This window comes from Dufourea novaeangliae, unplaced genomic scaffold (assembly GCF_001272555.1).
Source record: "Dufourea novaeangliae isolate 0120121106 unplaced genomic scaffold, ASM127255v1 scaffold47, whole genome shotgun sequence".
Lineage (NCBI taxonomy): Eukaryota > Metazoa > Arthropoda > Insecta > Hymenoptera > Halictidae > Dufourea > Dufourea novaeangliae.
Window position 1 is genome coordinate 656,339 of NW_015373920.1, and position 24,997 is coordinate 681,335.

General features: G+C 48.8%; 2 protein-coding genes across 2 annotated transcripts in view; one reads left to right on the top strand and one right to left on the bottom strand.

Annotated features, from left to right (window-relative positions):
- The window catches only part of LOC107194481 (protein FAM76A), a 43,188-nt gene that overhangs the window by 10,313 nt on the left and 7,878 nt on the right, over positions 1-24,997 (bottom strand). The window lies entirely within an intron of this gene.
- On the top strand, positions 1,654-24,378 carry LOC107194480 (PR domain zinc finger protein 1). The gene is given in 8 exon segments (XM_015584117.1): positions 1,654-1,782; positions 19,601-19,771; positions 20,433-20,552; positions 21,066-21,191; positions 21,270-21,396; positions 21,481-23,355; positions 23,430-23,771; positions 24,021-24,378. Coding segments are annotated over 7 exon segments (2,916 nt in total). The 5' UTR covers positions 1,654-1,782; positions 19,601-19,606; the 3' UTR covers positions 24,182-24,378.

Sequence of the window (24,997 nt, forward strand, 5' to 3'; positions counted from 1 at the left end):
TTCCAGAGGAATGTCTAACTCCTCGACGAACCTTTCGTCTGATATTTCCTAGCTCCCAACGGTCCAATCAAAAAAAAAAAAAAAAAAAAAAAAAAAAAAGGAGGAATTCAACGACAGACTGTGGAAAAATACATCCTTCTCCACGAGATTCTCACCTAGATCGTCGTTAGCATCTCGAGTGCTGGGGACGGGGAAGACCTTCGAGGGTCCAAAAAGATCTACGACTCGGTTCTTCGACTCGTATTTTCGGAGGTCAGTAACCAGTAGAAAAGGAAGACACGGTCGTAGAGGCGAGCTTCGAGAGGGAGACGGAAGAAGCGGGGCCCTACACGCGAGCGAGTCGCCGCGTGTACGTACGAGGGAACACGCGAGCGCACGCTCGGAGAAAAACAGTGAGAAAGAGCGGGAGCCCGAGGGAAAGGGAGGAGAAAAGAGAGACCCGGTGGGTTCGGTGGTCGAACAGAGAAGAAGAGGGAACACACACACCGGGTGTGTAGAAAAGTAGAGAAGGAGAAGAGGAGGAGGAGAAGGCGGTAGCGTTCTCGCAAGAGGAGAACTCGAAGTCGAGCGCGAGCAAAGGGGGTGGGGAAGAGTACCGTTGCTTCTGTCGATGGGGAATACTGAACCGAACCGAACCGAACCGAACGAAACGTACCGGCGAGTGGCGGCTGCAACATCGTCGTCCTCCTGCACTGTCGAGGAACGAGCCGAGGAGTATAGTTAGTTCGGGCGGGAAGGAAAGAAAGGAGAGAACGAGGAAAGAAGTCAAGTCGAAGGAAGAAGGAACGAGGGGATCGAGGAGGAAGGAGCTTTGGTTCCCGGTGTGTACTCGCGTTCGAAACCCGCCAAGAAGGACAGAGTCGAACGTAGGGGCCATCCAGGTAACAGGAAGGAGAAGACCAGATAGAAGAGAAGGGAAGAGCAGAAGAAGCAGCAAGTGAGGATAAAGGAAGACAGAGAGAGAGAGAGACTCGTCGAGCCGAGCAAAGCGGAGGAGAGCCCAGCCGGGGCCTCCTCTTCCTTCCTCGCCCTCCACCAGTCCTCCAGTCGACGCACACGAACGCACCACGGTGTAACGTGGTTACGTTTAGTGCGTACACGCGCGCACACCGCGGGTTCGTACACAAGGAGACACCTAGACTCACCTTACCCGCCGTGCTCGTCAGTTCGAACCACGCGGCTTCGCACGGACGGTGTACACGACCGTACGTCAAGGACGAGGCAATCCTCTCCGCTTCGCGCCGTTCGCCCGAACAGTGAGGTCCTAACCGCGCGTGATTACCGATATCGTTGCTGTCCACTTCTGGTTTTGTTCTTCCCTGTGGACGGGACTTCCTCGAACGATATTCAGCGAGAAAAAGACAGTGTGCCGAGACGAGTACAGTGACCGAGGAACAACAACCAAAGATCGGACGTCGTTTGAATTGTGGGGACAACGTTTCCGTTGATCTTCTTCAGCCGAGTTTGGTCGCGTTGAACTTTCTTCCCGTGGAAATCACTTCTTCGTTTCCGCGAGGTTCCACCGTCCCGGGACCCAGAGAGACAGGAGAACAGGAAACGACGTTCAGTGCCCTCCACGGTGGAACTTGCTTCGAACTTGATCGTTTTGTAGTTCCATTCGATGACATTCAGTCGGTTCGCGGATGTATGAACCGTAGCCGTGTGTGGATCGTGGTAAGACCGTATCGGGGGCTGAAGATATGTCAGTGACTTCGGCTTGTGAACTTTGACAGTTTGTCGTGGTCGTGACAGGATTCGCCGGCTTCCAGGGAATCGACTTAGGTGAGTGATGTTATTTATGGATTTTTTTTAGAAGTAATTCAATTATAGTGTCGTAACGATATCCAAAGAAATCAATGATCAACGTATAGGCGACGTCCACGTTTAACGTACGGTCGACGTACTTTCCAATTCCGGTAATAACAGTCACATAGTCGAAAAAAAGAACGTGTAATATACATCATATATTATAGTTTACCGTTAGAAAAATACGCGTATTTTGTTAATTATCTCGAAAGGAACCGATAGCATTCTGGAGTGTTCCGGAAAATACTCGGTGACCTGACATAGTTTCGATAGCAAACGGCGCAAAACTGCTGCGAGGAAAGTTCGGTTCCAGGGAAACTTTCGTTAACGGTGAACACCGTACCGTCGAATCTTTCCTTTAAAACGGGCGAGTTAGAAAATCATATAGTTCACGTTTCGAGTAGACAAAAAATGGGGGAAATAATGCGGAACAAGAGAATTCAAATTTATTGAACCGTCGAAAGAGAATTCGGTCCGGAGGGTTAATCGGAATGACAGCGAACAGAAAGAACGAGAATATAATACAGATAGATGTTACTTCAAACGTTCGAGACCCTTTGGTGCGCGCGGCGTTACGTCAGAGAAGGTGCTCTTCGAATACAGAAAGTGTTTCTTCACGCTCTTTGAAAGCCTTGTCCCTAACGGTACCGGGACCAAAGTTAAAGCCTGAAAAAAAGAAGAGAACGGTAAAAGCAATAACGCAATCGGTTTTTTTTCCTCGAGTGCATTGCTCGCGATTCATCGTGCCCTATCAATCTCTATGGATTATTCACGAGCAGCGACGTATCGGTTCCGCGAACGGATCGCTGAGCCAACTGCGCGTCGATTTCTTTCCCGAATCTCGAAACATACACGTCTCACGATACAGAAACAACGAAACACGCAGGTGTAAATTCGTCGATTGTTTCTACGGTTATTATCGAATCGTTGTTAACTGATCGAAGCAATTTCGAAGCATCCAAACAGCGAATCCTCTACAGAGAATCACCGTTAAACGCGCGTATTTCCTAATATGACATAACGGTGCACCGTTGGTCCCCCCTCCACCGCTGTTCGTCCATTCGAAAATCTCGAAGAAGATTCCTCGAGAATACAACGAGTTTCCGTTTCTTTTTTTTTATACCTGTAACCCCTCCCCGAGATGAACGAAACATCGTGATCACAAAGAAGGGAGGCGTTCCGAAGGAAAACGCGGCGAGAAAAGAAAATCGTACGAGAAGACTTTTTCTGGTTGACCTCTGATTTTCTTTCGAAACTATAATCGAGGTTAACGAAATCCACAGAGGTTCGTACGATAAAACCACGAGGATCGCGTTTAATTCGATGCTGAACGATCACGAGCATCGAAGTGTATAGTCGAAACGAGCCGCAAACGATGCGAGGAGAATCGATTTCTGTCGGGTTCACAGAACGAGCGGTTTTCGATTTTGAGAATGGCACGCCGCGGGAGAGGATAATGACGCCTGCAGGTGCCTACTAATGTGACATAACGGGATCCGCAGACCGCGGGCTCGTAGCCACGGTCATTTCGAACTCGCGTGTATGTAATGATTTCGGGGTGGGGGACACGGGGGCGGTCGATTTATTGGAACGGTCGTTGCACTTTTCAAACGGGCCACTCGTCGACGGGGTCGGCACGTTTCCGCGGTCAAGAAAGACGAACGGATCGGGGCGAGTGGATTGTCCAGGTGACCGCCGAACGGTCGAACGATTTTTACGCCGGTGCCCTTGATTCGTGCCGCATCTGCGTTGATGATACATTCTTTTACGAAAATTAAAAGAAAAGAAACGGAACAACTTTTCCTTGAACTTCAATTGTAAATTATATTGTTTTATGGTCTTTAACGGTAGAGAGGGAAGACAGAAAGACATAGCATTAACGTGTAGAGATAAATATCGGGCAAAAACCTGTTCTTACATTTAAACTCGAATTCTCTCGAACACCGTTTGGATCACAGAAATACGACTGTATTGGAATTGCATCATTGATTCTCTAATTTCGAAAAGTATTAGATTAGAAATCAATAAATTCCTCGATCCTGTCATAATCTAATTAGTACGTGGCAGAAGTAGCGTCGCTTTCTCCGTCTTTGAAAAAAAAAAGAAAAAAAAGGAATCAAGGGTGGTCGATGACCGTGTCGTTCGTAGGCCTAGCCTAGATTCGTTCGCCGCGGGCGAGCGGCGAGGCTGAAAGTACCGTAGCGCCATTTTCCATGCAAAAATTGCGCCTGTCCTGCGATTCCGCGATAATACATACGCCGAACCGTAAAGTATTACGCGCTACCGTAACGATGACCGTCCGGTATATACACGGTGTCCCGTTTCGTACAGTCCGCTCCTCTCTGTAATTGTCACGCGGATCGAGACGTTTTAAAAATTAACCTTCAAATAAATATTGATTCACTCTCACCCGTAACGATTCGATCTGGAATAATCGTGCGAATATTATGCATCGGTCGACTAATAAAAAAAAAGAAAAAAAGAAAAAGAAACCTGTCCTGAATTTTTCGCTACGTACAGGCGCTAGACCTCGATGTATCGCATGGTACCATAACCTCGATTGTGAAGACTACGGCGGTTAGACAAACTACGAACGCTACAGCCAGCAAAAAGATCGACAGACGCTACGGCGAGTTCGTCTTTCGCATTATCGTGAACGAAAAAAAAAAATGTTTTTAACACCACCTTAAACCTCCCCGAAAATTTTATCTCGACGAGGACAAGATTAATTAGACGCCGTATCGTTGTCAAACGGCCGGGTGTACGTATCGTAATTATCAGCGTCATTATTTTTATCGTTGTCCGTCGTTATTATTATCGAGAGAGGCGCGTAGGACCGGTTAAAAGCGAGCCTGCGCGAACCACCGTCCGCGTCGATGCGCCCCGCTATAAAGGCCATTATACTCACTTCCTCATTCTCACTTACCCTGTTCTACCTGGCAAGAATTCCCCGCGATAAAATTCGCGGCTCTGCGGCCGCGGCGGCGTAACTCTTCCATAAAAATATCGTAAAATTCCTGGTTCGCCGGATTCCAAGGTCAAACGACGAAAAGAACGAAATAAAAGGAAAAATGACAACAACAAAAATGGAAGAAAAGACACGAACGAATAAACACGTCCACGTTCCGCGGGGAAACGCCATTAACACACGAGGGGACACGTAGCAAGTTTATATCGTCTCGCTCGGTACGTGTTCATCCCGATGCGGCCGTTTTATCGTTTCCCACCGAAAGATTGTGTTGTACGCGAAACGAGCCAGATATCGGGCGAAGGAGAAAGACAGAGAGAAACAAAATTATCGTAACTTTCTGACCGTGCTCGGTGCACCGAAAAAGCCTGAAGTATCACGGCTGCTCCTAAGGAGGTACGGGCGTTCCACGTACCGGGTGGCTGATTTCGAGCCGGCACGAAACTCCCCGGTGTGTGTGTGTGTGTGTGTGTGTGTGTGTGTGTGTGTGAATGGCGAACGAACACGTACGCGGATAGGGGGCCGTGAGTCTAGCGCAAGGAGCCAATAACCGTCCTACATCGAGGCTCTGTTATCCCATTAAACGTACCATTCTGTTTTGTTCGGAACGACACGCGTCAGATTTACCAAAGTTTGCTGGTATCAACTAACAGATACGGAAAAGAATACATAAACAGAATCTCTGGTATTTGAAATGAAAAGTTTCGGACTGTATTTATAGATGCTATTCGGTGGTCTCGAGGTAAGCAACACAGGGAATGTCCACTGAAGTTGGACACTTGAACAATGACGAATTTTCGGGGATTGAAAGAAAGAAGAGAAATAAATAAACGTGGCGAAAATTTTAGCCTGATTCGATGATCGCTCGAAGAAGGCCGAAGTATCACGAGGAACGGCAAAGCACGTAGAGCCACGTACCGGGTGTCCGCGTCGCGCAGAAGCAGGAGTGCGCGCGCGCGTTCACGCTCGACGACTGTCTCCGCAGAGAAAGAGGAAGGCTCGAGCTTGCACGTATATAGGAGGCTCGCGGAGCCCGAGAGTCGAGCCGAGCCGAGGCACCAGGAGTCAATGACCGTTCTACATTGACGCGTTGCGCCGGCCCGAGTGCCGGCTGAGTTGAGTAAAGTCACGGCCAGCCATCAGCCGTGAGATTCCCTCCCTTCGCTTCACTTCGCTTCGCTGTATAGCCTTGCTCTACCTGTCGACGGCACTGAACGACTCTAGAGTACGATCAAAACGCGCTTCTCATCGCCTCGATTGTCCTTTCCTCGTGATTGCCACCCAAGAACAAAACGAAACGGACGAAACGAACAATGGTACATTTTGTTGCAAAGAAATCCAATCGACAAAATCGAAAGATCAAAAGGCCAGCATCACCGGTATACACGATGGTATTCGAGCAATGCTCGTGGTAACGTTTTCAAAGGCGCGCAACATTGCGCCGAGGCAACGATCTTGCACACACTTCCTGGATCACTTTTTCCAACGGCGGCCAGCCGAGAAGGCAATTACGTATCGAGGCTAAATTTAGTGTTAGAACCTACGCTATCCTTTACTCTCTCCACGGCAATAAACGCGTTTTACTATCGTCGTGCTACCAACCAGGAGGAGGAGGTGAGGTACACTTACCTAGAAAAGATACTTCACGGAATTTCCATTTTCTCAAGTATCCGCGAAGAACGGCTTTGAATAAGCAGCGACAGGTTTAACAGCCGTCGATCGCCGCCGAGGAGCCGGGCGTGTGACGATTTGCAATTCAAAATGGTAGCCCGGCTAACTTCTAATTTCGTCGCGATACCATTCGAGATGATTTCGATCGGTTATTCGGTTTCGTTTCGAGTCCCTAAAACATTTCCGACGAAATCTTCTTTGATTCGAAACGACGAATAACAGATCGACCGTGTTTCGAATTAGTTCGGCTTTATTGCCAGCGTTCGACTCGCGAGTTAAGCCGGGCGCTACGCGCTGCTGTCAGGAGCGAGCGGGCGAGCGTACTCGTTCGTTATATAAGGTGAAAGGGCGACTGACATTGACATTGAAGTTCATGCTATTCAATGCGGAAACGGACAAACTCCGTTATTTAATCTCTTTCACAACGATTACGAGGGGACGCTTTATCGGTCGAAGGTATCGACCGGAAGCGCAAATGCGCGTTACGTGTTCCGTCGAACGAACCCGACTAGAATTCTTCGCTCGACGCGTAGGTACCCGAAGCGGAATTTTTTATTCCCGTCGCGTGATAATTAAAACGTAGAAAATTCAATCGTTACTTCTATCGTCCGACTGTATTTAACGTTTTTCCATCGGACAATCGAAATTCAATCTGTTCCCAAAAAAGTCTGTCTGTGTAATGGTTCGACGATTTCTATAAACAACCGATGAAACGCAACTGACTCGTCCGTTGAACTGGAGCACCGAATTTCCATGACCCTTTAAAAAGTAGAAGGAGGAACGAGAGATATAGGAGTAATACCTGACCTGCCTTACGCCACGCGGCCGAAGCACAATGCCCGAATAACCGTGGGCTCTTATCTGGCCACGACAATTATTTCTCCGACGACGTAGCGCAGGTCGGCGCTCGTGACGCGTGCATGCTCCCCTTATCAGGCTCGTCCCCGTAATCCGAACGCTAATAATTTCCCGTGTTCCCCTTTCAACCGAATTTATTCCGCGCATTGCGACGGCCGCGTAACGTACCGGAATGAAACGCGAACGGGCGACTGTACACCCCAACATCGATTTTCACTTTTTACGGATTATCACGATTATCTGTCGTCAGTTTTTTTGTTCCTCTACCTGTGTAGAACAAGAATGAATTTCAAGGAAATGGGTCACGCGAACAAAAGGAGAGTCGAAACGTTCGCGGGGGAAATTTTCGAAATTGGTACGAGTGCTTTATCGCGAATCGACGAAACGCAAGTTGATCGCCTATTCGTTTGCTTCTTTACCGTGGGTTTTGGTTTAATCGTCGAACGAGAAACAGGCTGCCTTTTTTTGTCCCGTCCCTGGTAATCCATCGAATCGTCAACTCGCTTTTTACGTCAGACCGGAGAATCACCGGTGATTCGTGTATGCGGGCTTTTGTGTGTCGCGAAGGAAACAGCCCGCTTCGAACAAGGACAACAATGGTGCAACCTATTTTGTAATAGAACCTGCGGGTCGAGACGGGTTTCCGTACGTTACAAAATAGGTTGCGGCGTTACGCTGAATGTCAAGTTCATCGACCGAGGTAGCAAAATGGGAAGAAACCTCGTCTACGAATCGAAAAACCTAACATAATAGAAACAATAAAATCTGTGTGTGTGTGTGTGTGCGTAAGTTGGATATTTAAAAAAAGCCCATTGAATTCTGGGAAAGCAAGCTGTTCATAAAACGTGGACGAGGCCGCGTCGCTGGAAGTGTGCTGTTACAAAATGGGTTATGCAGCGCGCGAAGAGAGTCAAGTTCAATAACCGACGAGAATGGAAACCTGCGACCTAGCACAAATTCATTTCACTCGAGCCCGTAGAAAAAATCTCTACGAATACCGTTCTCTGGGTCTAACCACAACTTCCCTGGCAACGACGTGAAGTCCCGCCATTACGTAGAAAAAAAAAAAAAATAAAAACAAAACAATTTTCTCAAAATTAAAGATTTTCAAGGTAAACTTTCCTTTTTCGAAGTCAGACCGATTTCAACGAAATCAAGTAGAATGAGAATGATCGAATACACACCCGTCGCGATACCTCGTTCGGAAAGTTCATTTTGCCGTAGACAATAAAGGCCAGACAGACCGCGCGAGAACTGGGTGGGGGTAGACTAGAATCGGCACGGCGACGGTCGATTTCGGAGAAGGATACCGGTACCCCGTCGTCGGTGCGATTCGAAGTGTGCTATTACAAAATGGGTTATGCAGCGCGCGAAGAGAGTCGGGTTCAACAACCGACGGGAACGGTGAACCGAGGCGCGCAGGCCGGTAGCGAAAATGATATAGCGGTCGTCCGTGACTCCGCGCGGCGCGCGGCGTAAGCGTAGAGGAGGAGGAGGTCCTCGGCCGAGAGAACAGAAGGAACGGAAAAAGAGAGGGAACCCACCCGTCGGCGGCGGCGAACACACAGCCGGTCGACCTCCACCACTGCCCGTACTCTCTGCCGATCACGTGTCCCCATTGAAAGCGGCCCCGGCCACGTACGGCCAGACGTCGACCAGAACCACTCGGAGAGCGGCGTTCCACCACGGCCGACCGGACACCCTCCGTTTCCACTTGTACTTTTGCGAGAACGCTCCTCCGGCTTTAACGGCACACACGGCCTGTACTCTGTTCTTTCTTCCTTAATTTTCTTTTTTTTCTCTCATGATCCCCCGATTTCAGACAATTTCAATTCGATAGAACTTCGACATTCGGTACAGACTTCCAATTCGAAATTGTGCAATTGCGAATTTTCGAATGGAATTTCTTGACAAGCTACGATATCACAGCTTCTTCCTTAATTTTCTTTTTTTCTATCATGATCCCCCGATTTCAGACAATTTCACTTTGATAGAATTTCGATATTCGGTACACACTTCCAATTCGAATTCTTGAGTGACAGTTTCGAATCAGAAGTGCATTCCGAATGCCACGATATCAAGAAACGATCGGCTGAGCTTCGGTCACGGTTCCCGTTTCGTGACTTCGTATCAACCGACGAAGAATAGTCGAGACCGACTATCATTGTCCTGTCGAGGATCGATGGAAAGGGGATACCGAAGAGAATTCAGAGCCGCCCGGGTACGATCGGGCTCTAATCACGATCGACGGAACGCTACTCTACGTTCGGCTTCTGCTCGATACTCTATGAACTTTCAAGGTTCAACGAATTCCCCTCCGGTTGCGGGGTCCTGAACCCGAGAAAGAGAGAAAGAGCACGGAGCCAGGACAACGATGTCTCTGACCCGGCAGAGAGCTCGATTCATCTCTAGTCTTTCGGTTACATAAGCGCCGGAGGAGGATGCCCGGCGTTACCTTTTACGGCACGTGAACGCTCGCGCGCACGATGTTCAAACTGCGTAAATGCCTGGCTATCAGGAAAATTTTCAACAGTCCTAGCGTTAACATAAGAAAAATCTGATTATCCACGTTGTATCAATCTTATACGTTGTTTCAAGTCCAATAAGAGGTATGTTCCTCACGATGGACGATGAAACGGAAGTGGAACGTAGAGGAATAACGTGGCCAAGAGGGAAAGAATGAAGGAAAGAGAGATAAGACGGAGGAGAGCACGGCCGGCTGGAGTCCTACCGAAAACGAATTCGGTTTTACTTTTGGCCGCGCCTTCGCCGCCGTTCGTACCGGCGTACAACGGTGCTTTTACGCACCTGTACACGCATAGACCACGACGAGGGCCGTGCATAGTGGCCCACGTGTAAACGTCTTCACGTATTCATGGTTTTACGACCGTTTGGCCGCGTCGTACCTGTACGGTACCTTCGATATACACACAAGCCTATGTACAGTTAGGCGAGTGACGCGCGGTTCGGTTTCGACGCCGGTACGTGGCGATATGCAGGGGCGGATCGCGCGACCGTCTCTCCTCCTGTCGTGTACACGTCCCGGGCCTAATTCCGTCAGTGTCGAATGTTTCGTCGAGTCACGCGGTGGTCGATTCCATTTTTCTTTTTGCATACGGTTTGAATAACCCAGACGGAGAGTCGAAACAAGATTGCATCGATGATCGGTACACGAGTAATTAATTGGACGGTAACCGAGTGAATACGATGGTCTGCAAAAAGAAAACCACGATAGAAATCATCCTGTTACGATGAATCGAATAGAGGTTAAGCTACGAATTTGAAATTACACGTAAAAGAATTCTAGAGATAAGAAGCAAACGAAACGGATTCACGAGGGAAGTGAGAATTCATCCTGTTACGATGAATGAAATAGAGGTTAAGGGTATCCGAATGAAATTCTCCCGTCGAATTTGAAATTACGATGCACATAAAAGAATTCAAGAGATAAGAAGAAGCAAACGGAACGGATTCACGAGGGAAGTGAGAAGTATGATCGCGATACCGCTCGTTTAGGAAGATTTTCGCGGCATACCTGGGAGCACGGGTGCGTTAAAGTTCGTTCACCGCTCCGAACACTGTCCCCTGCCTCCGTCCCTGTCTCTCTGTGAACGGGCGGCGGCGCGGGTACGTGTTGCGTATAGAATATATAGGCGCAAAAGGGGGTCCCCTATGGGGGTATCGGAACCTCGTTACTCAGCGCACCATGCCTATGGTGTGGTCCAAGTCCAAGTCCAAGTAGACCTCCAAGTGGGACAATGACCGGCAGAGACCTTCTTTCAGATCCGTGGCGAGAGAGAATGGAAGGTGGCCGGTGAACGAGGAGAAAGAAGGACGAAGCGAGGAGACGGAGGAGGTGGCGGCGGCACTGAACGGGGGAAAGAGCGAGGGGAAAGGGGAGGGCAATCGCGAACTCACTTCGCTAATTCACTTGCTCGTTGCTTTTCCGGTTTACATTTTGCTACCAGCCAAGAGTACGTCGGCCTTTAAAAACTTAGCTCACCGGGGGCCGCGCTAGGCGACGTGAAACGTGCCGGAAACGGGACTTTGATTTTCGCGAGGTAACCGAAAATCACCTAACGAACACAAACGACCTACTCGCGTGTGATCGCGAGGAAAATAGAAATACCTTCGAGTATCGTAGGTAATTTTAGCCAAAGAATGTCCTATCGTTCTGTTACATCTAATTTCAGAATGGCCGATCGGATCGCGTCGACGGTACCACGTCGGTCTTAAACACGAGACGAACGTTGAAATTTTGTCAATATCGTCATCGATCTATTCTCGGCGGGAACTGGTTCTTCGTGATTCCCAGAAAAAAAGCGAATGGCGCGTAAATTATTTTCGGCCAGGGTGGGTTCGCGGGGAAGCTCATGAAAATTCAAATCAGTTAACGGAACCGACTGTCCGAAGTCGACGTTCGTTCTTTTTCTCAATTCCCTCTTCTTCACCGTCTTCGGGGACGCGTACGTAAAACAAGGGACCGCGGTTTTTATATCCCCGTGACTGAGGAACGAATAAAGTTCGTTGTTGCGAGCTGTATTATTGGAGTAACAGCACTTTCTACAAAAAGCTTGGAGCCGCGCAACATGTCCCGGTTCAAAGCCTTAAGGGTCGTCGACCCCGGAGACTCCGCGAACCATCGACCTTCTTACGGGCGTCCAGACCTTTCTTAACCATCGGCAGAAACACGAAATGAATATTTGATGCGACAACACCGGCCCCGACGTGGCTTCTCTCGACCTTCGGAACCTTCGAGCATTTTTTCCCGCTAATCGTTGCTGTCCGATTAAAAGCATCCCCGTGCATCAACCTCGATCTCTAAACTTATGTTCATCCCCCCCGAGTAAAATGATTTTCCGCGAAAGAAAAAAAATCGTGATCACGTTCAACGAAAAGCAAAGTATCTCCTTGAAGATCTGTCAGAATTTCGAAGAGTCTTGTAATCCGACGCGTGGAGTGTTCACGAGTTCGTTGAACCTATCATCGACGCGAATTTCTGGCCTTGACGATGAAATTCGCAAACACGCAACGAATAGTCGTTTCGGAGCAGCTGCGCGGCGAAAGGTATCGTTCTAGACAAATTTGTGCCCGTTATTCCTGGGAAGCCGTGTGTACACGCAATCGCCGCGATATAACACACACACACGCATACACACGTGCGCGGCCCGTTATTCTCCAAAGTAACAGTTACGAGAGCGTAGTACGAGGAGAGGTAAAAGCACCTTACACCATGGAACACACGGTTCGATTCGAATGGGTTCCATGAAAACGGTATTTCCGGTTCACATTCAGTTTTCTATCCCGATGGCGCTCGGCGGTATTACGCGCGAGTTTGCTGATTAGAAACTCGCCCCGGCCTGCGCGCGACTATATTTTACTTCCTCGGAGTCGTGTTTCGCCACGTACTCGGGACAAAGGTGGGGAAGCTTTAATTTCCCTTTCGACGGGGGCTAAAAAGCACACGGAGCTGCGGCGAATCGATAGAACAACGGAAAGCGTCGCGGGAAAGGCAACGAACGAACAGGGTACAATAAGATCGAACGTTTATTTCGAACCGCCAGTAAACTCCTTCCCGTGAAATTTCACGAATCAATTAACACCGCTGATGAGAAGTTCATTAACACGAGGATATGGCTGGAGTTGGCCAACGGACGGGATATAAAGGAAAAAAGGTCGATGACATTGTGCACACGCCAGCCATCAAGGTGTCTAATAAAAGACAAAAGCTATTTCGAAAATCTTGACGGATCGTCTCGAGGATGGTTGATTCTTCGCGAGAATCGGCCACGAAACCGAGGGAAATTAATATATCTGGTACAGTCGTTCCTCCGAGGAGGGAAAAGATCGACGACCCGGGGAACGTATCTGGGTTAGTAGTCGTCGGCGATTCACGCGGAAACATCTTTCGCTAGGAGGCCTCCGCTGGCGCGCGGCTGTGGAAATTCGCAAGGTGAATCCTCCGTAGCGTTCGTTCGCTCGTTCGTTGTCCCGTACACTCGAGTGACCCTCGAAAAGTGAAATTTCGGACGGGTGCCCGTGTGCCCGTGTGTGTGTGTGTGTGTGTGTATACACACCCACCTGACGAAATTTCGTCACACGAATTCATCGAGAGATCAACGACCTCGCCCACATATACATTATACACGCGACGTGTATCACTCTCGAGGCTGCGTATCGAAATCGCTACGAGATCGAGAGCCCATTGATGAAAGCAAACTTTGGAAATTTTAAGAAATAAAAATATTTCCGAGTTTTGGATTGTTAGGATCCCTTTTGCGATCCTTGTTCTTCGAGGTGTTCGATGAGAATGAAGTCTGTTAGACGACCGTCACACACACAGCACCCTGGGACAATGTTTATAGGGATGGAGGAATTTAATTATTTTCAAATTTCCGCCTAAAGTAGACGGTTGTTGGTGGGTGCTACGTGGATTAAAGGCGGTCTGCCGTTAAATTTCGCACGCATGGCGGTATTAAAGCAAAATTATTTTATTCCCCGGCGAAAAGAAGAGGGGGGGGGGGAAGGCGCGAACTACACTCGACCGCCGATAAAGCGCAATTACTGCTATAAATTTGATTCCACCGACGCGGAGGCATTTCCATGGAATTACGAATAAATCACGGCTAGCGTGATATTCTATTAATTTCAGGAACACCGCCCAGTGAATTATTGCGAGCCGATACACCGGCGATGCCTCATCGTCGCCACGTCGCGGTAAATATTTTTCCCGGGTCATTGAGTATGCTTTAAAAAAATGCCCGTGTTACCTTTCCTATTCTACGACCGATAATCTATGTTTTATCAACTACACGCACTATTACTTTACAATAAACGACAGTGATTCGAATGATAATCATGTAATACCAAACAAAGGCATACAGTAATGTCTCGATGAGTGCGACGTACTCAGGTATGCTTTGGAGCATTCATGGCAAAGCTGAAAGTGGTGGGAATACCGCGGTTCCTCGTGTTGCATTCATCGAGGAATCACCGTACATATATCCATACATTCCACACCAGTATAAAAACAGAAATATACCAGAAATGAGGCTGAAAGGAATACAAAATGTACTCTCACAGTTTCGAAGCTGTTAATCAATGTCTTTCGTTTCATCACCTTTAATTAGAAGACAAGATTGAATATTTGCACGCCCGTTCACGCGGAGAATTATGTAGAGGTATTCACGGTGAACGGCCGTCTCCGGGGGAACTGAGGTATTATCTCGAGGTGAGAATCGGTCCTTTGTGCGCACGCGGCTGATTTCGTTCACGTAACCTTGCAGATGGAATCGAGACCGGTCTTCGGGATTAGGATCCCGAGGCGGTTCGACGACCCGTCGTACACTTCTACTTATAAGAGGTGTCGATGGTCTCGGGCCTAGATATGTACATACCTACAGCCACGGATGATGCGTAGACGAAAAAACGAGTCACGTGCGTACGACGGCCGTTTAGCCAAAGTGAACGGGGTTACCGATCCCGAGTGGCCGTGACTCTGGCCCAGGGTCTGGGCCAGTCGAATTCCACGTACCCGGTGTTCAATTCTGCCGTGACACTTTGTTAACTATATTTAAGCTGTCTGAGCATATTTCCATTGTTAGGTGATGAAAAAAATAATATAAATATAAATCACTTTTATTATACATTCAAGTACGTGTATGTAAAAACTGCGACGAACGGATCGAAACATTCGGCATTCGAAAAAGTAGTCCAAGAAAGGTACGACTGAGAGATTCATCGAATAACAGTGGAAAAGCTTTTATTGTAGAATGTATTCTTATCGGATCATTGGTAAGGGTTGATTCGAGAATCGACCTTGTATCGTAGCCATACACAGTTCACGTGTCGATGGAATAATCGTTTGGAAAAGAAAATCGTTAAAGGCTTCGGATTCTATAGTCCGGTTTGGATCGATTTCGGCCGATTTACATTCACGCGGCTCGCTCGTGATCGGTGTATGCACCGAGCCGTGAATGGGGAAAAGAGGGTGAGAGGTGGGCAAAGGGTGGCGGCCGGAGTTAAATGCACGTCCCCGTAAAGGGGTTGTCAGAGGACAACGAACGAGGAGAAACCGTGCGAGAGGGACGCACCGTGGAAAAAGCCCACACTCAAAGGAAGAGTAAACAAGGACGGGAGAAAAACACCGTAGGATTTTTGTAGACGGCCGTCTGGCTCGGAAATTTACCAGACTAGAAGAAATTGTTCTTCGATCGTGACGATGACGAGATTTTTCGAAACGATAAGATACGATCGCTGCGAGTTGAAATTTTCAATAATATTTTAATTAATTTAATAAATCCTGTCCCCCTACTTTCCCCTCTGCCGTTCCTTCTGTACTGCAAAGATCGTTCAAGCGATATTCTTCGCTATTCATTGCGCGCAAGACGGTTCACGATTCCGTTCTTGGATCATTCGCCTACTCGCCCTCGTCTTATCGATTCCACGCGTTACATAAACCACCCCCGCCAAAACCGAGAGTCGCCTTACGAATCCATTCGGATCGCCCCCCCGCCCCCGAACGAAAGTCCCGATTGATGACACACCGTGTATCCGCGATGGGCTAACATCGAGAAACGAACGGAAAATTACTCGGTGTCCGTCGTCGGTGTACACGCGTGCCGATTCGCTCCCTAGGTTCTCATTACAAACTGCTCCGAAGCGAGAGCAGCGCAGCGTCTTACGAAACGCGAGAAGTTGTCCGAAGAATTAAACTTAGCAGCGCGATCGGCGCATGCACCCTGTCTCGGGGCATCGACGAACAGAGACAGAGTCCGACAGCATGGAAAATCTACGAACGTGGGAAAAAGAGATAAAAGGAGGAAGCGAGAGAGGGATAGGGGGAACAGTATAACCGAGAGAAAGAATACAACAACGAGGGTGAGCGAAAGAGAACGAGCGAGGGGGGGGAAAAGGGAGACACGGTTGCACGCGTTGGCGTAGCTAGAGGGGTTGAAAGGGGTAACGAGAGCGCCGTTCGACGAAGAGAGATAGAAACGCTAGACTCCCGCCCGAGCAGGACGAAAGAGGGAAATGCACGAGAGGTGCCGTGAGCGGAGGGGGTGGTAGAGGAAAAAAGAGGAACGAAGATAGAACAGGGAAGGGGGAACGAGGGCGGGAATGATCGAACGGAGAAAGGGAACGAGAGAGAATGAGGCTAGGAACGAAAGAGAGGTGAATACATGAGAGATGGTGGTGGGCAGCAAGGGGGTGGGTGGAAGGAGGGAGAGGACACCAGAGGGGGAAAGAGAGAGGGAGGGAACCTCTGGCAACGGGTCGATCGAAAGCGCAGCGCAGAGAAATGCACCACCTCTGCTCTGGTCTGGCAGCTTTGCTGGCACACCACCGCGTCCCCGTGTTCGCCAGAAAGAGAGAGAAAGGGAGAAGGACGGGAGGGCGAGGGAGAGAGAGACGTATAGCAAGCGACCAATACCGACGCAGGGGGAGGACGAGCCAAGCCGACTCGCGTTGGGCTAGGTCAGGTCTACCCGAGTTCCACACACTGCTCTCTGCGTGTGCCATCCAAAGAGAGACCCCGAGAAAGCGGAGAACCACCCTTTCGAAAAAAGGGTTGAAACGCGAAATTTCGACCGGGAACCGCGGTGTGTGTCCGATCTACGCGAAATAAGTGCCCGAATTTTCGCGAGGAACACTACTTTTTTTTTCCTTTCGTCGAGAAAAATATAAACGTTGACTCTCTGTGGAGGGGTGGGGGGAAGGGGATCTCCTGTTTGGTCGAACACGATCGGTATAACCGCGGCATGCTCGCTCGTGAGTAATCGTCTCGGTCCTCTTGTGTCATTAACGGAAAAAGGGCGGAAAGTACGGTGGTATCGTACGATTCGGAATATTTGAATAAAGATCGATCGACGATATCCGTTCCGTGTACACGAGAGCGGTGCTTCTGTCCTCGGTTGTTACACCTGGGAAAGTAAAAAGGGGGTGGTGCAGGAGGGGGGAGGTGGTGGTGTGCGAGACGGAAGGAGGTGAAGTGCGTCGGAAGTGGTTCGCGTGTGTGCATTCGGGAGGAGTGAGTGGAAGAAACGGCGATTCCGTGGACGATTATTCACGTTCGAATCAGGAGCGGCTACTGAATGAAAACATAATAAGAGAATTATTAAACGGTGTGTGGAGGAATATCGCATACGTGGCGAACGGGATCGTTGTTGACAAACAGCGAGAACGAGGAGAGAGAGAGAGAGAGTGTGTGTCCGGACACAGTGGTTGATCCGAGTGGTCGGGTGCAACGGCAGCAGCAGCACCCTGATCCACCAATTTCTTTTTCTCGATGTCCTGATAATCGATAAAGCGTCGTGATCGCCTTGTCGAGAGACATTTTCAAATAAATGTTTAGGAAAACCGGCGTGTTTCGTCCCTCAGCGCGAGGCCAGCCCAGGCTCCCGAGTGTCCCAAGAGTCGTCGGGATGCCGATCTCCCTTAAGAATCACAGGATCACGTAAAAACACGGGCCCGAGTATCCGTTTAACGAAGAACCGATCGTAGCGAACACGACCGAGCGGAAGGAGAAGAGGCGAGAAGAGATCGGGCGAGGAACGCGTCGCCAAGACGGTGCAGGACATTCGTCGACTCGCAGGTCGCGAACCGATGCACCAAAAGGCGTGAGTACTGTGCGTAACGATGCACGACACTCGATAGAATATAATAACATTCGATATGCAAATGGGTAGCGCATCTAGATGTTTTTGATCTTTTATTTTCTAGTCGATTGTCGTTTACCGTAATCGAATTCTCGAGATTTCGCGAATGAACCTTGTAATTTCATTCATTCGATGGATATACTTTCCACTACTTTTACGGGAATCAATCTAGTTAAGGATTTCGGCGCTGTACACGGTGAATGGTAGGGTCGTTCACCAAAAGTTTGTACACTGCCCTGTGCGTTGTAGACGACTCTAAACACCTTGATCCTTACATAAACGGACTAAGTAATCAAAGAAATATCTGCTTTTATATTTCCCATCGATTGTCAATATTGTCTGAATACATGAAAGTTTAAGAATCGTTTACTTTCCGTCTGTAAAGAATAATAAAACGGAGAAATTCCATACACGACGAAGATGTAGCGATAGGGCCGAATGAACGATGACAAACACTGTTCGTCGATGAACCGCGGAAAAACGATTCCGGAAAGTCGTTGAAATTCGTAAACGAAGAAGAAACCCCTTGATCGAAGGGGATGAAACCGTCAGGGGATGGGCAGGGGGGTTGGGCAAGGGGAGGCAAAAAGTTACGCGGAAAGTTAACGAATAGTGAACGGGAGCTGGCAGTGCGCGATTTCCACGGAAATGGAAATTCAACGAGTAGCGAAAACCCCCAGCGGTCGGGGCGACCGGCCGGGGGTGAGGGGTGGCGGAGGGCGGACTTCGGAGTTTATGCCCTGTCCCCCTCCCACTCACCCCTGCAGTCGATCAATGCGTGGACGGGTTTCACTTTCGCGATGTTAAAGTGTTGCACCACCGCTGATTCAGGGAACGGAAAAAGATGCGATTTTCACGGTGGCACGTGACTAATTCTCGCTGGAAAACAAAGAAAGCAGAACGGTACATACTTATTCGCTACGAACGTGTAACGATCATTTTTTCTTTTTCTTTTTTTCGGCGAAATGATCGGCAACACGCGAAACGAATCCGGAACACTTTCGACGTATTATCGAAATTAATGGCTCCGGAGTTATTGATCGTATCGATTTACGGGAATCTTTCACTATTTATAACGCTCCGCATTGTCGAGCTTTATTACGCATAGATACGTCTATCCCGATTCTATTAATACGATGCGCTCCTCCCGTTTCTTTCTTGCTCGCAATTCGACACCGATGAGACAAGTGAATATAATAAAATTGTCCGATAATGATGTCGGTCCCTGTGGCCTTGAAGAATAAAAATTCTAATTTTCCATATATTTTGTCCCTTTAGAGGGGACAGTCGAGTGCAAAGGGTTGAACATTATAGGAAAGAAATGATAGGGCATGTACCGTCAGGTTTCTACATCAGTGAACCGCGATACTCTGTCGGAATGAACACGAAAGCCGATCAAAGTCGCCCGCTGGGTTTAGAATATAACGGCGAATGGGATATGTGCTAAACTTTTAGTAAACAGCCTCTCTTGGATAACGGTACTCAGATCCGTATCAAATCCTCGGGTTCCCAGAGAACGGTGAAACCCAGTCGAACTTTGCTTAAAACGTCCCACCCAACGATTCCATCTTCCGATTAACGAGACAACGAACCTAACATTATTTTATTTTATTTTTTTTTTTCCTGTGTTTCTGTGCAGTGAAGGATGGAGGCTAGTGAGTGGGATCACGCGACCTTGAGGGAAGAGGAATTCGAGCAGCATGCCGTGTATTTGGTACCGGATGTCGCGGCGTCGCCAGGCGATACCAACCGGGCGGAGGCGTCCCTGCCGAGAAATTTGGTCCTCAAGCCTTCTCAGGCCCTCCACGATGTACGTTCTTCCGCCAAAGAATCATTTCTCGAGACCTCCCCGGTGAGAGTCGCGAGAAACCCACGACATTTTTCCGAGTTGCATTCTCGCTACCTTCTTTCGGGTACCGTTCGTCGAACCGGGTTGCAGAAAGCTTTGGAAAATGTTTTACTCGAACCGTGGTTCAGTCGAACACCGATTGAATTCGACCAAAAGAACACCGACGAATCGCGGGGCACGATCGAGCTCGGAAGCTAATTAACTTAGCGAGTGTGACCTAGAGCCGAAGTCAATCGTTACACTTTCCTCGGTGACAGGAATCGAGATCGTGAGGAGAAGGGTCTCCGTGCGATTCTTGAATCGTTTGTACGGGATTCGAAGCGCGTTCGATTCATTTCTATAAACCGGAAGAAGGATATAAACAGTTCCTTATCAATGGAAAATCGAAGAATACTTTGCCGAGAATAAACTAAATAATTATTATCGAAAATAGACGAAAACTATTCCCTCGTTAGTCTGCTCGTGAATGTTTTAAATAATTTGTTCGTATCCCGAGAACCTGGTGGTCGAAAAGTTGATCGAATCTTTTTACACCGAACGAGTACCAAACGAATTCGAGTAAAGCAACGCCGATCAAATCGACAGGTGGCAGAAATTAAACGAATGTTTCGTGTGTATGCAGGTTTTGGGAGTTTGGAGCACAAGTTATATACCGAAAGGGACACGGTTCGGTCCTCTCGTGGGCCAAGTATACACCAAGGACTCGGTACCAGCTGACGCGAACCGGAAGTACTTCTGGAGGGTAAGGATCAATTCGTATGGCTATTCGAAAGCTTCGTGGCATTTATTCCGCGAGCGTCGATTATCATCATCGTCCAGTCTCTCTCTTTCTCTCGGATGATGAGACGAAAAAAGTAAAGAAGACGGAAAGGGAAAGAGGAAGGATAGAGAGAGAAGCCAGCAAAGATCAGAAACTGGTTTCAACCGATCTAGCGAGCCTTAAAGCGAAACCCGCGAAGCCATTGATGCCTCGTAACGAATTGATGAGTTACGATAGAGAACTTGGATTCCCTCTCGATCCTCCCTACTAAATCGTTGATATTTTCTAGCCAGTCGACCATTCGACTGTTTCGAATATCCACGATTTATGTTGTACATATCGTTTCAACGAATGATCCCAGGCGAGACAGCTTTGTTGCTCGTCGAGATTGAAGTTAACGTGATCGAGTGATAATCACTTGGACGCGTGAAATACATGAAACATATATAGCCAGTCGTGTATTGTTCCACCTAAATCGCGCGTTTTTATCGACAGGTGTACAAGAACAACGAGCTGTTCTATTACATCGACGGTTATGACGTGCAGAAATCAAATTGGATGCGTTACGTAAACCCGGCTTATTCGTCCGAATCACAGAACCTAATAGCATGCCAGTATAAGGTGAGACGAAACCACAGACGTTCGTACTTCTTCGTAGTTGTGATCGATTCGATGCTCAGCTTGTTCTTTCGGTTTCAGATGAACATTTATTTTTACACAATCAAGCCGATACTACCGAACCAAGAGCTTTTGGTGTGGTATTGCCGAGAGTTCGCGGAAAGGCTCAATTATCCGTTAACGGGCGAACTAATGCTTCAAAGAATACGTGAGTATATACCCGTCAGCTGATCCCTACGTATACGTTCTCCCGCGAATAAATACATGACAAGATCGTTTCTGATCGTCTCAGGACAACAAGTACAACAATCGGCGTTACCGAACGAACTCCCGCCCACCGTGGACGTGGTGTCGCCGTTGAAAGACTCGACGATCTACGAGAGACGTTCGCAAATGACCCCGACGGACGGTTCCGTTAGATCGGACGAGGGCTATCATTCGAACGGCTATCACGACGAGATCCTCACGCCCCCGGAAGAGAGCAGCGAGTCCGACTCGGAGAACAATTACGTGCTGGACTTCAGCAAAAACTCGAAAACGTCGGTGTGCAGCAACGAGGTGCTCAAGCAAGACAATGCAGCCGCGAAGAACGAGTACAGAAAGGTGAAGATCAAGATCACAAAGACGTACGGGAATTTTCAGACGACGAAGAGCCTGGACGGGAATGGGAAGGAGAAGGATCCGGAGCTGTCGAGCAGAGCGGTGACCCCGGAACTTCAAAAACCAATGTCTCCGATCGTTCTACAGAAGAACGCGGTTCTATCGACGGTGAACGAGGATGATATACCGGAGAAAAATCCGAAACCGTTCTACGAGCCCGAGGTGAAGGGAAATCTGCCCGTTTCCGGGAGACCCGCCTATTTGGCCAGTCCAAGCAGTTCCATTCTCGAGAACATCCTTCTTCGTAGCAGTACGGACAACAACAATAATAACAATAACAGTCACAATCACCATCACAATGCTACCCAACAACACCATCAGCACCATCAGATCCACCATCAAACTCACGTGGAGTCGGTCACTCCGCCGCCATCCAGCCCGACGGAAATGGCTTACTCCTACAAGAAGTCTCATCGTTACGGGAACATTCTACCCTGCAGCCCAGACTCCAGCTCGAACCTACCGATGCAAGCGGACACGTGCGTCAATTCCACCAGCGGTAACAGTAGCCTACCGATGCAAAGTCCGACGAGTAATCTGCATTCGAGCACGGGTAGCCTTCATTCCAGTACCGGAAATCTGCACTCTAGCACCGGTCCGAACACCATCTTACAGTCTCATCCGGGTAGCATACATTCGTCCAGCAACACAAATAATCATCATTCGAGCCCGAACGTGTTGTCGTCGTCCAATACGATACTGACGTCGACGAGCAACCTTCATTCGTCGACGACCAGCAACAGCAGCTGTCCACAGAAGAGGAAGACCAAGAGCCCGTCGCCCTCCGGGAATCCAACCAGCGCGACCACCTCGACGATCCTCTATTCCAGTTCCGGCGGTTGTCAGATCGAATCCAGTCCGGTGTATCCGAATTCAGCACCGAGCAGCAACCAGAGCGTCTCACCCATCTCGCCCATTCAATCACCTTCGTCCTATCCGTACGGTATTTATCATCAAAACGGCACGTTGCATCACAACGTCGCCCCGTTGTCTATCAATTGCACCGCCTACTCGCCGACTCCGAGCGGAAACGTGGTCTACGAGAGAGCCGACGGAAGACGGCTGGAGGCCGCGACGAGCAGTCACCAGTTGCCCACCTCGTCGACGATGCAAATCGACAGCAATCAAGCGTTGATCGCTGGCACGCACAATCTACACCTGGGCCATCACCCAGGCCTAACCATTCACGCGAATTCATCGTCGCTGAACCACCGATATTCACCGGCGAGCTCGTTGTCCCCGGACGATCACGGTTGTTCCCAGAGCGGTTAGCTAAGCCCGAACTCTCAAGGGTCCAGAGGCTACAGATCGTTGCCGTATCCCCTCAAGAAGAAGGACGGGAAGATGCATTACGAGTGCAACGTGTGCTGCAAGACATTCGGCCAGTTGTCGAATCTCAAGGTTCACCTGAGGACGCACTCGGGCGAAAGACCGTTCAAGTGTAACGTCTGCACCAAGAGCTTCACGCAACTGGCCCATTTACAGAAGCATCATCTCGTGCATACCGGTGAGTATATCTTATACTTTGTTAGATTTGCTTGCGATGGGGTGAGTATACTTAACGAGAATATGGGATCGCAGGTGAAAAACCGCACCAATGCGAGATCTGCAAGAAGAGGTTCAGCTCGACCTCGAACCTGAAGACCCACCTGAGACTGCATTCCGGCCAAAAGCCCTACGCCTGCGACCTATGCCCCGCGAAATTCACACAATTCGTTCATCTGAAGCTGCACAAGAGGTTACACACGAACGAAAGGCCTTACACCTGCCAAGGCTGCGATAAGAAGTACATAAGCGCGAGTGGCCTTAGGACCCACTGGAAGACAACCAGCTGCAGGCCGAACAATATCGAGGACGAGCTTGCGCTGGCCGCGGCCGTGGGTTCGCCGACGTATTACGAATACGGGCCTGACATGAATGTCGGTGAGTAACAGAAAAAATAGAAGCCGCGTGTCTACGCGATCGAACGAACCCCAGATAGCCCATGACGCTTTGAAAACGGCTTAAAGACGACTTAAACCTAAAACAGCCGTAAAATAGGCGCCTTTAAGGCGTCATGTGATACCTGGGACACGAATGGAAATAAATATTAAAACGTGTGACCGTTCGATCGACAGCGAAACAGGGGGTGGCGATGTTAACGGGGGGACGCCGTTTTCTTTCGATTCGCAGGAAACATGCCGAAGGAATGCGAATTGGAGCACATCGATAATTACGAGAGGCACGGATCCACTCACGGGCCGCACTCCACGTCCCTCCACAATCTGGAGAACTCCGTGGGCCGACCCAGCGTCATAGAGACTTCCCAACCTCACATAATCGAGTGCACCTAAAAACAGGGGTATGAGCCCTTTCGCTCCAGCGCAGAATTCAGCCGTGGAATAGTAAACGAGTTGCTCGCGACAAACGAACCGTACTCGTGCTTCCCTTTCGCGGCTCCCGAACAGGAATTTCCGGGACTAGAATTTTCTTAATTTTCACATTCGTCGCGAAGCAGCGTGCAACGATGGAACTGTACATAGAGAAAAAAAAGGGGGGGGGGCTGGAGACGACGAAAAGAGATCGTGTGTATGCGTGTGTGTGTGTGTGGAACGCTTCGAAACGAGCGAGTTTACGTGCAAAAACGATCCGAGATTATTGAACAGATTGTTGCTTGAATTCGAAAGCTTTTTACGTAGATACTAATTCCCGAAAGTTCGATTACTTTCTATCGTACGTTGATCGCGGCACGTAGACGAACTCGATTTCGCGGCCCCCTGGATCGGAGAAGAACGAGTCGACGGGATTCCCAAGCTACGAGCGTAACAAAGTTCCTTCCTTGTAAATACTCGTTTCTATATTTTTTCTAACGGTAGCGCGCCCACCAAAACGAACACGAATCCAAAATGAAACGTAACGAACGCGGCACAAGGGGGAGAGACGGGACGAACGGATTAGAATGGCTGTTATTAATTCTCAGAGTCGTCGCACGCTGCCATTTTGCCCGGGAATCGAATCGATAGAAAGGGAATTATATTGTAAAATATATATATATATATATATATATATATATATATATATATATTGCCACCGAAAAACGTCGTTCGAGCTACTCGATTATCTATTCCACGGTTCCATGCTAAAGCGACGCTTAGAAAAGGTACCGTATT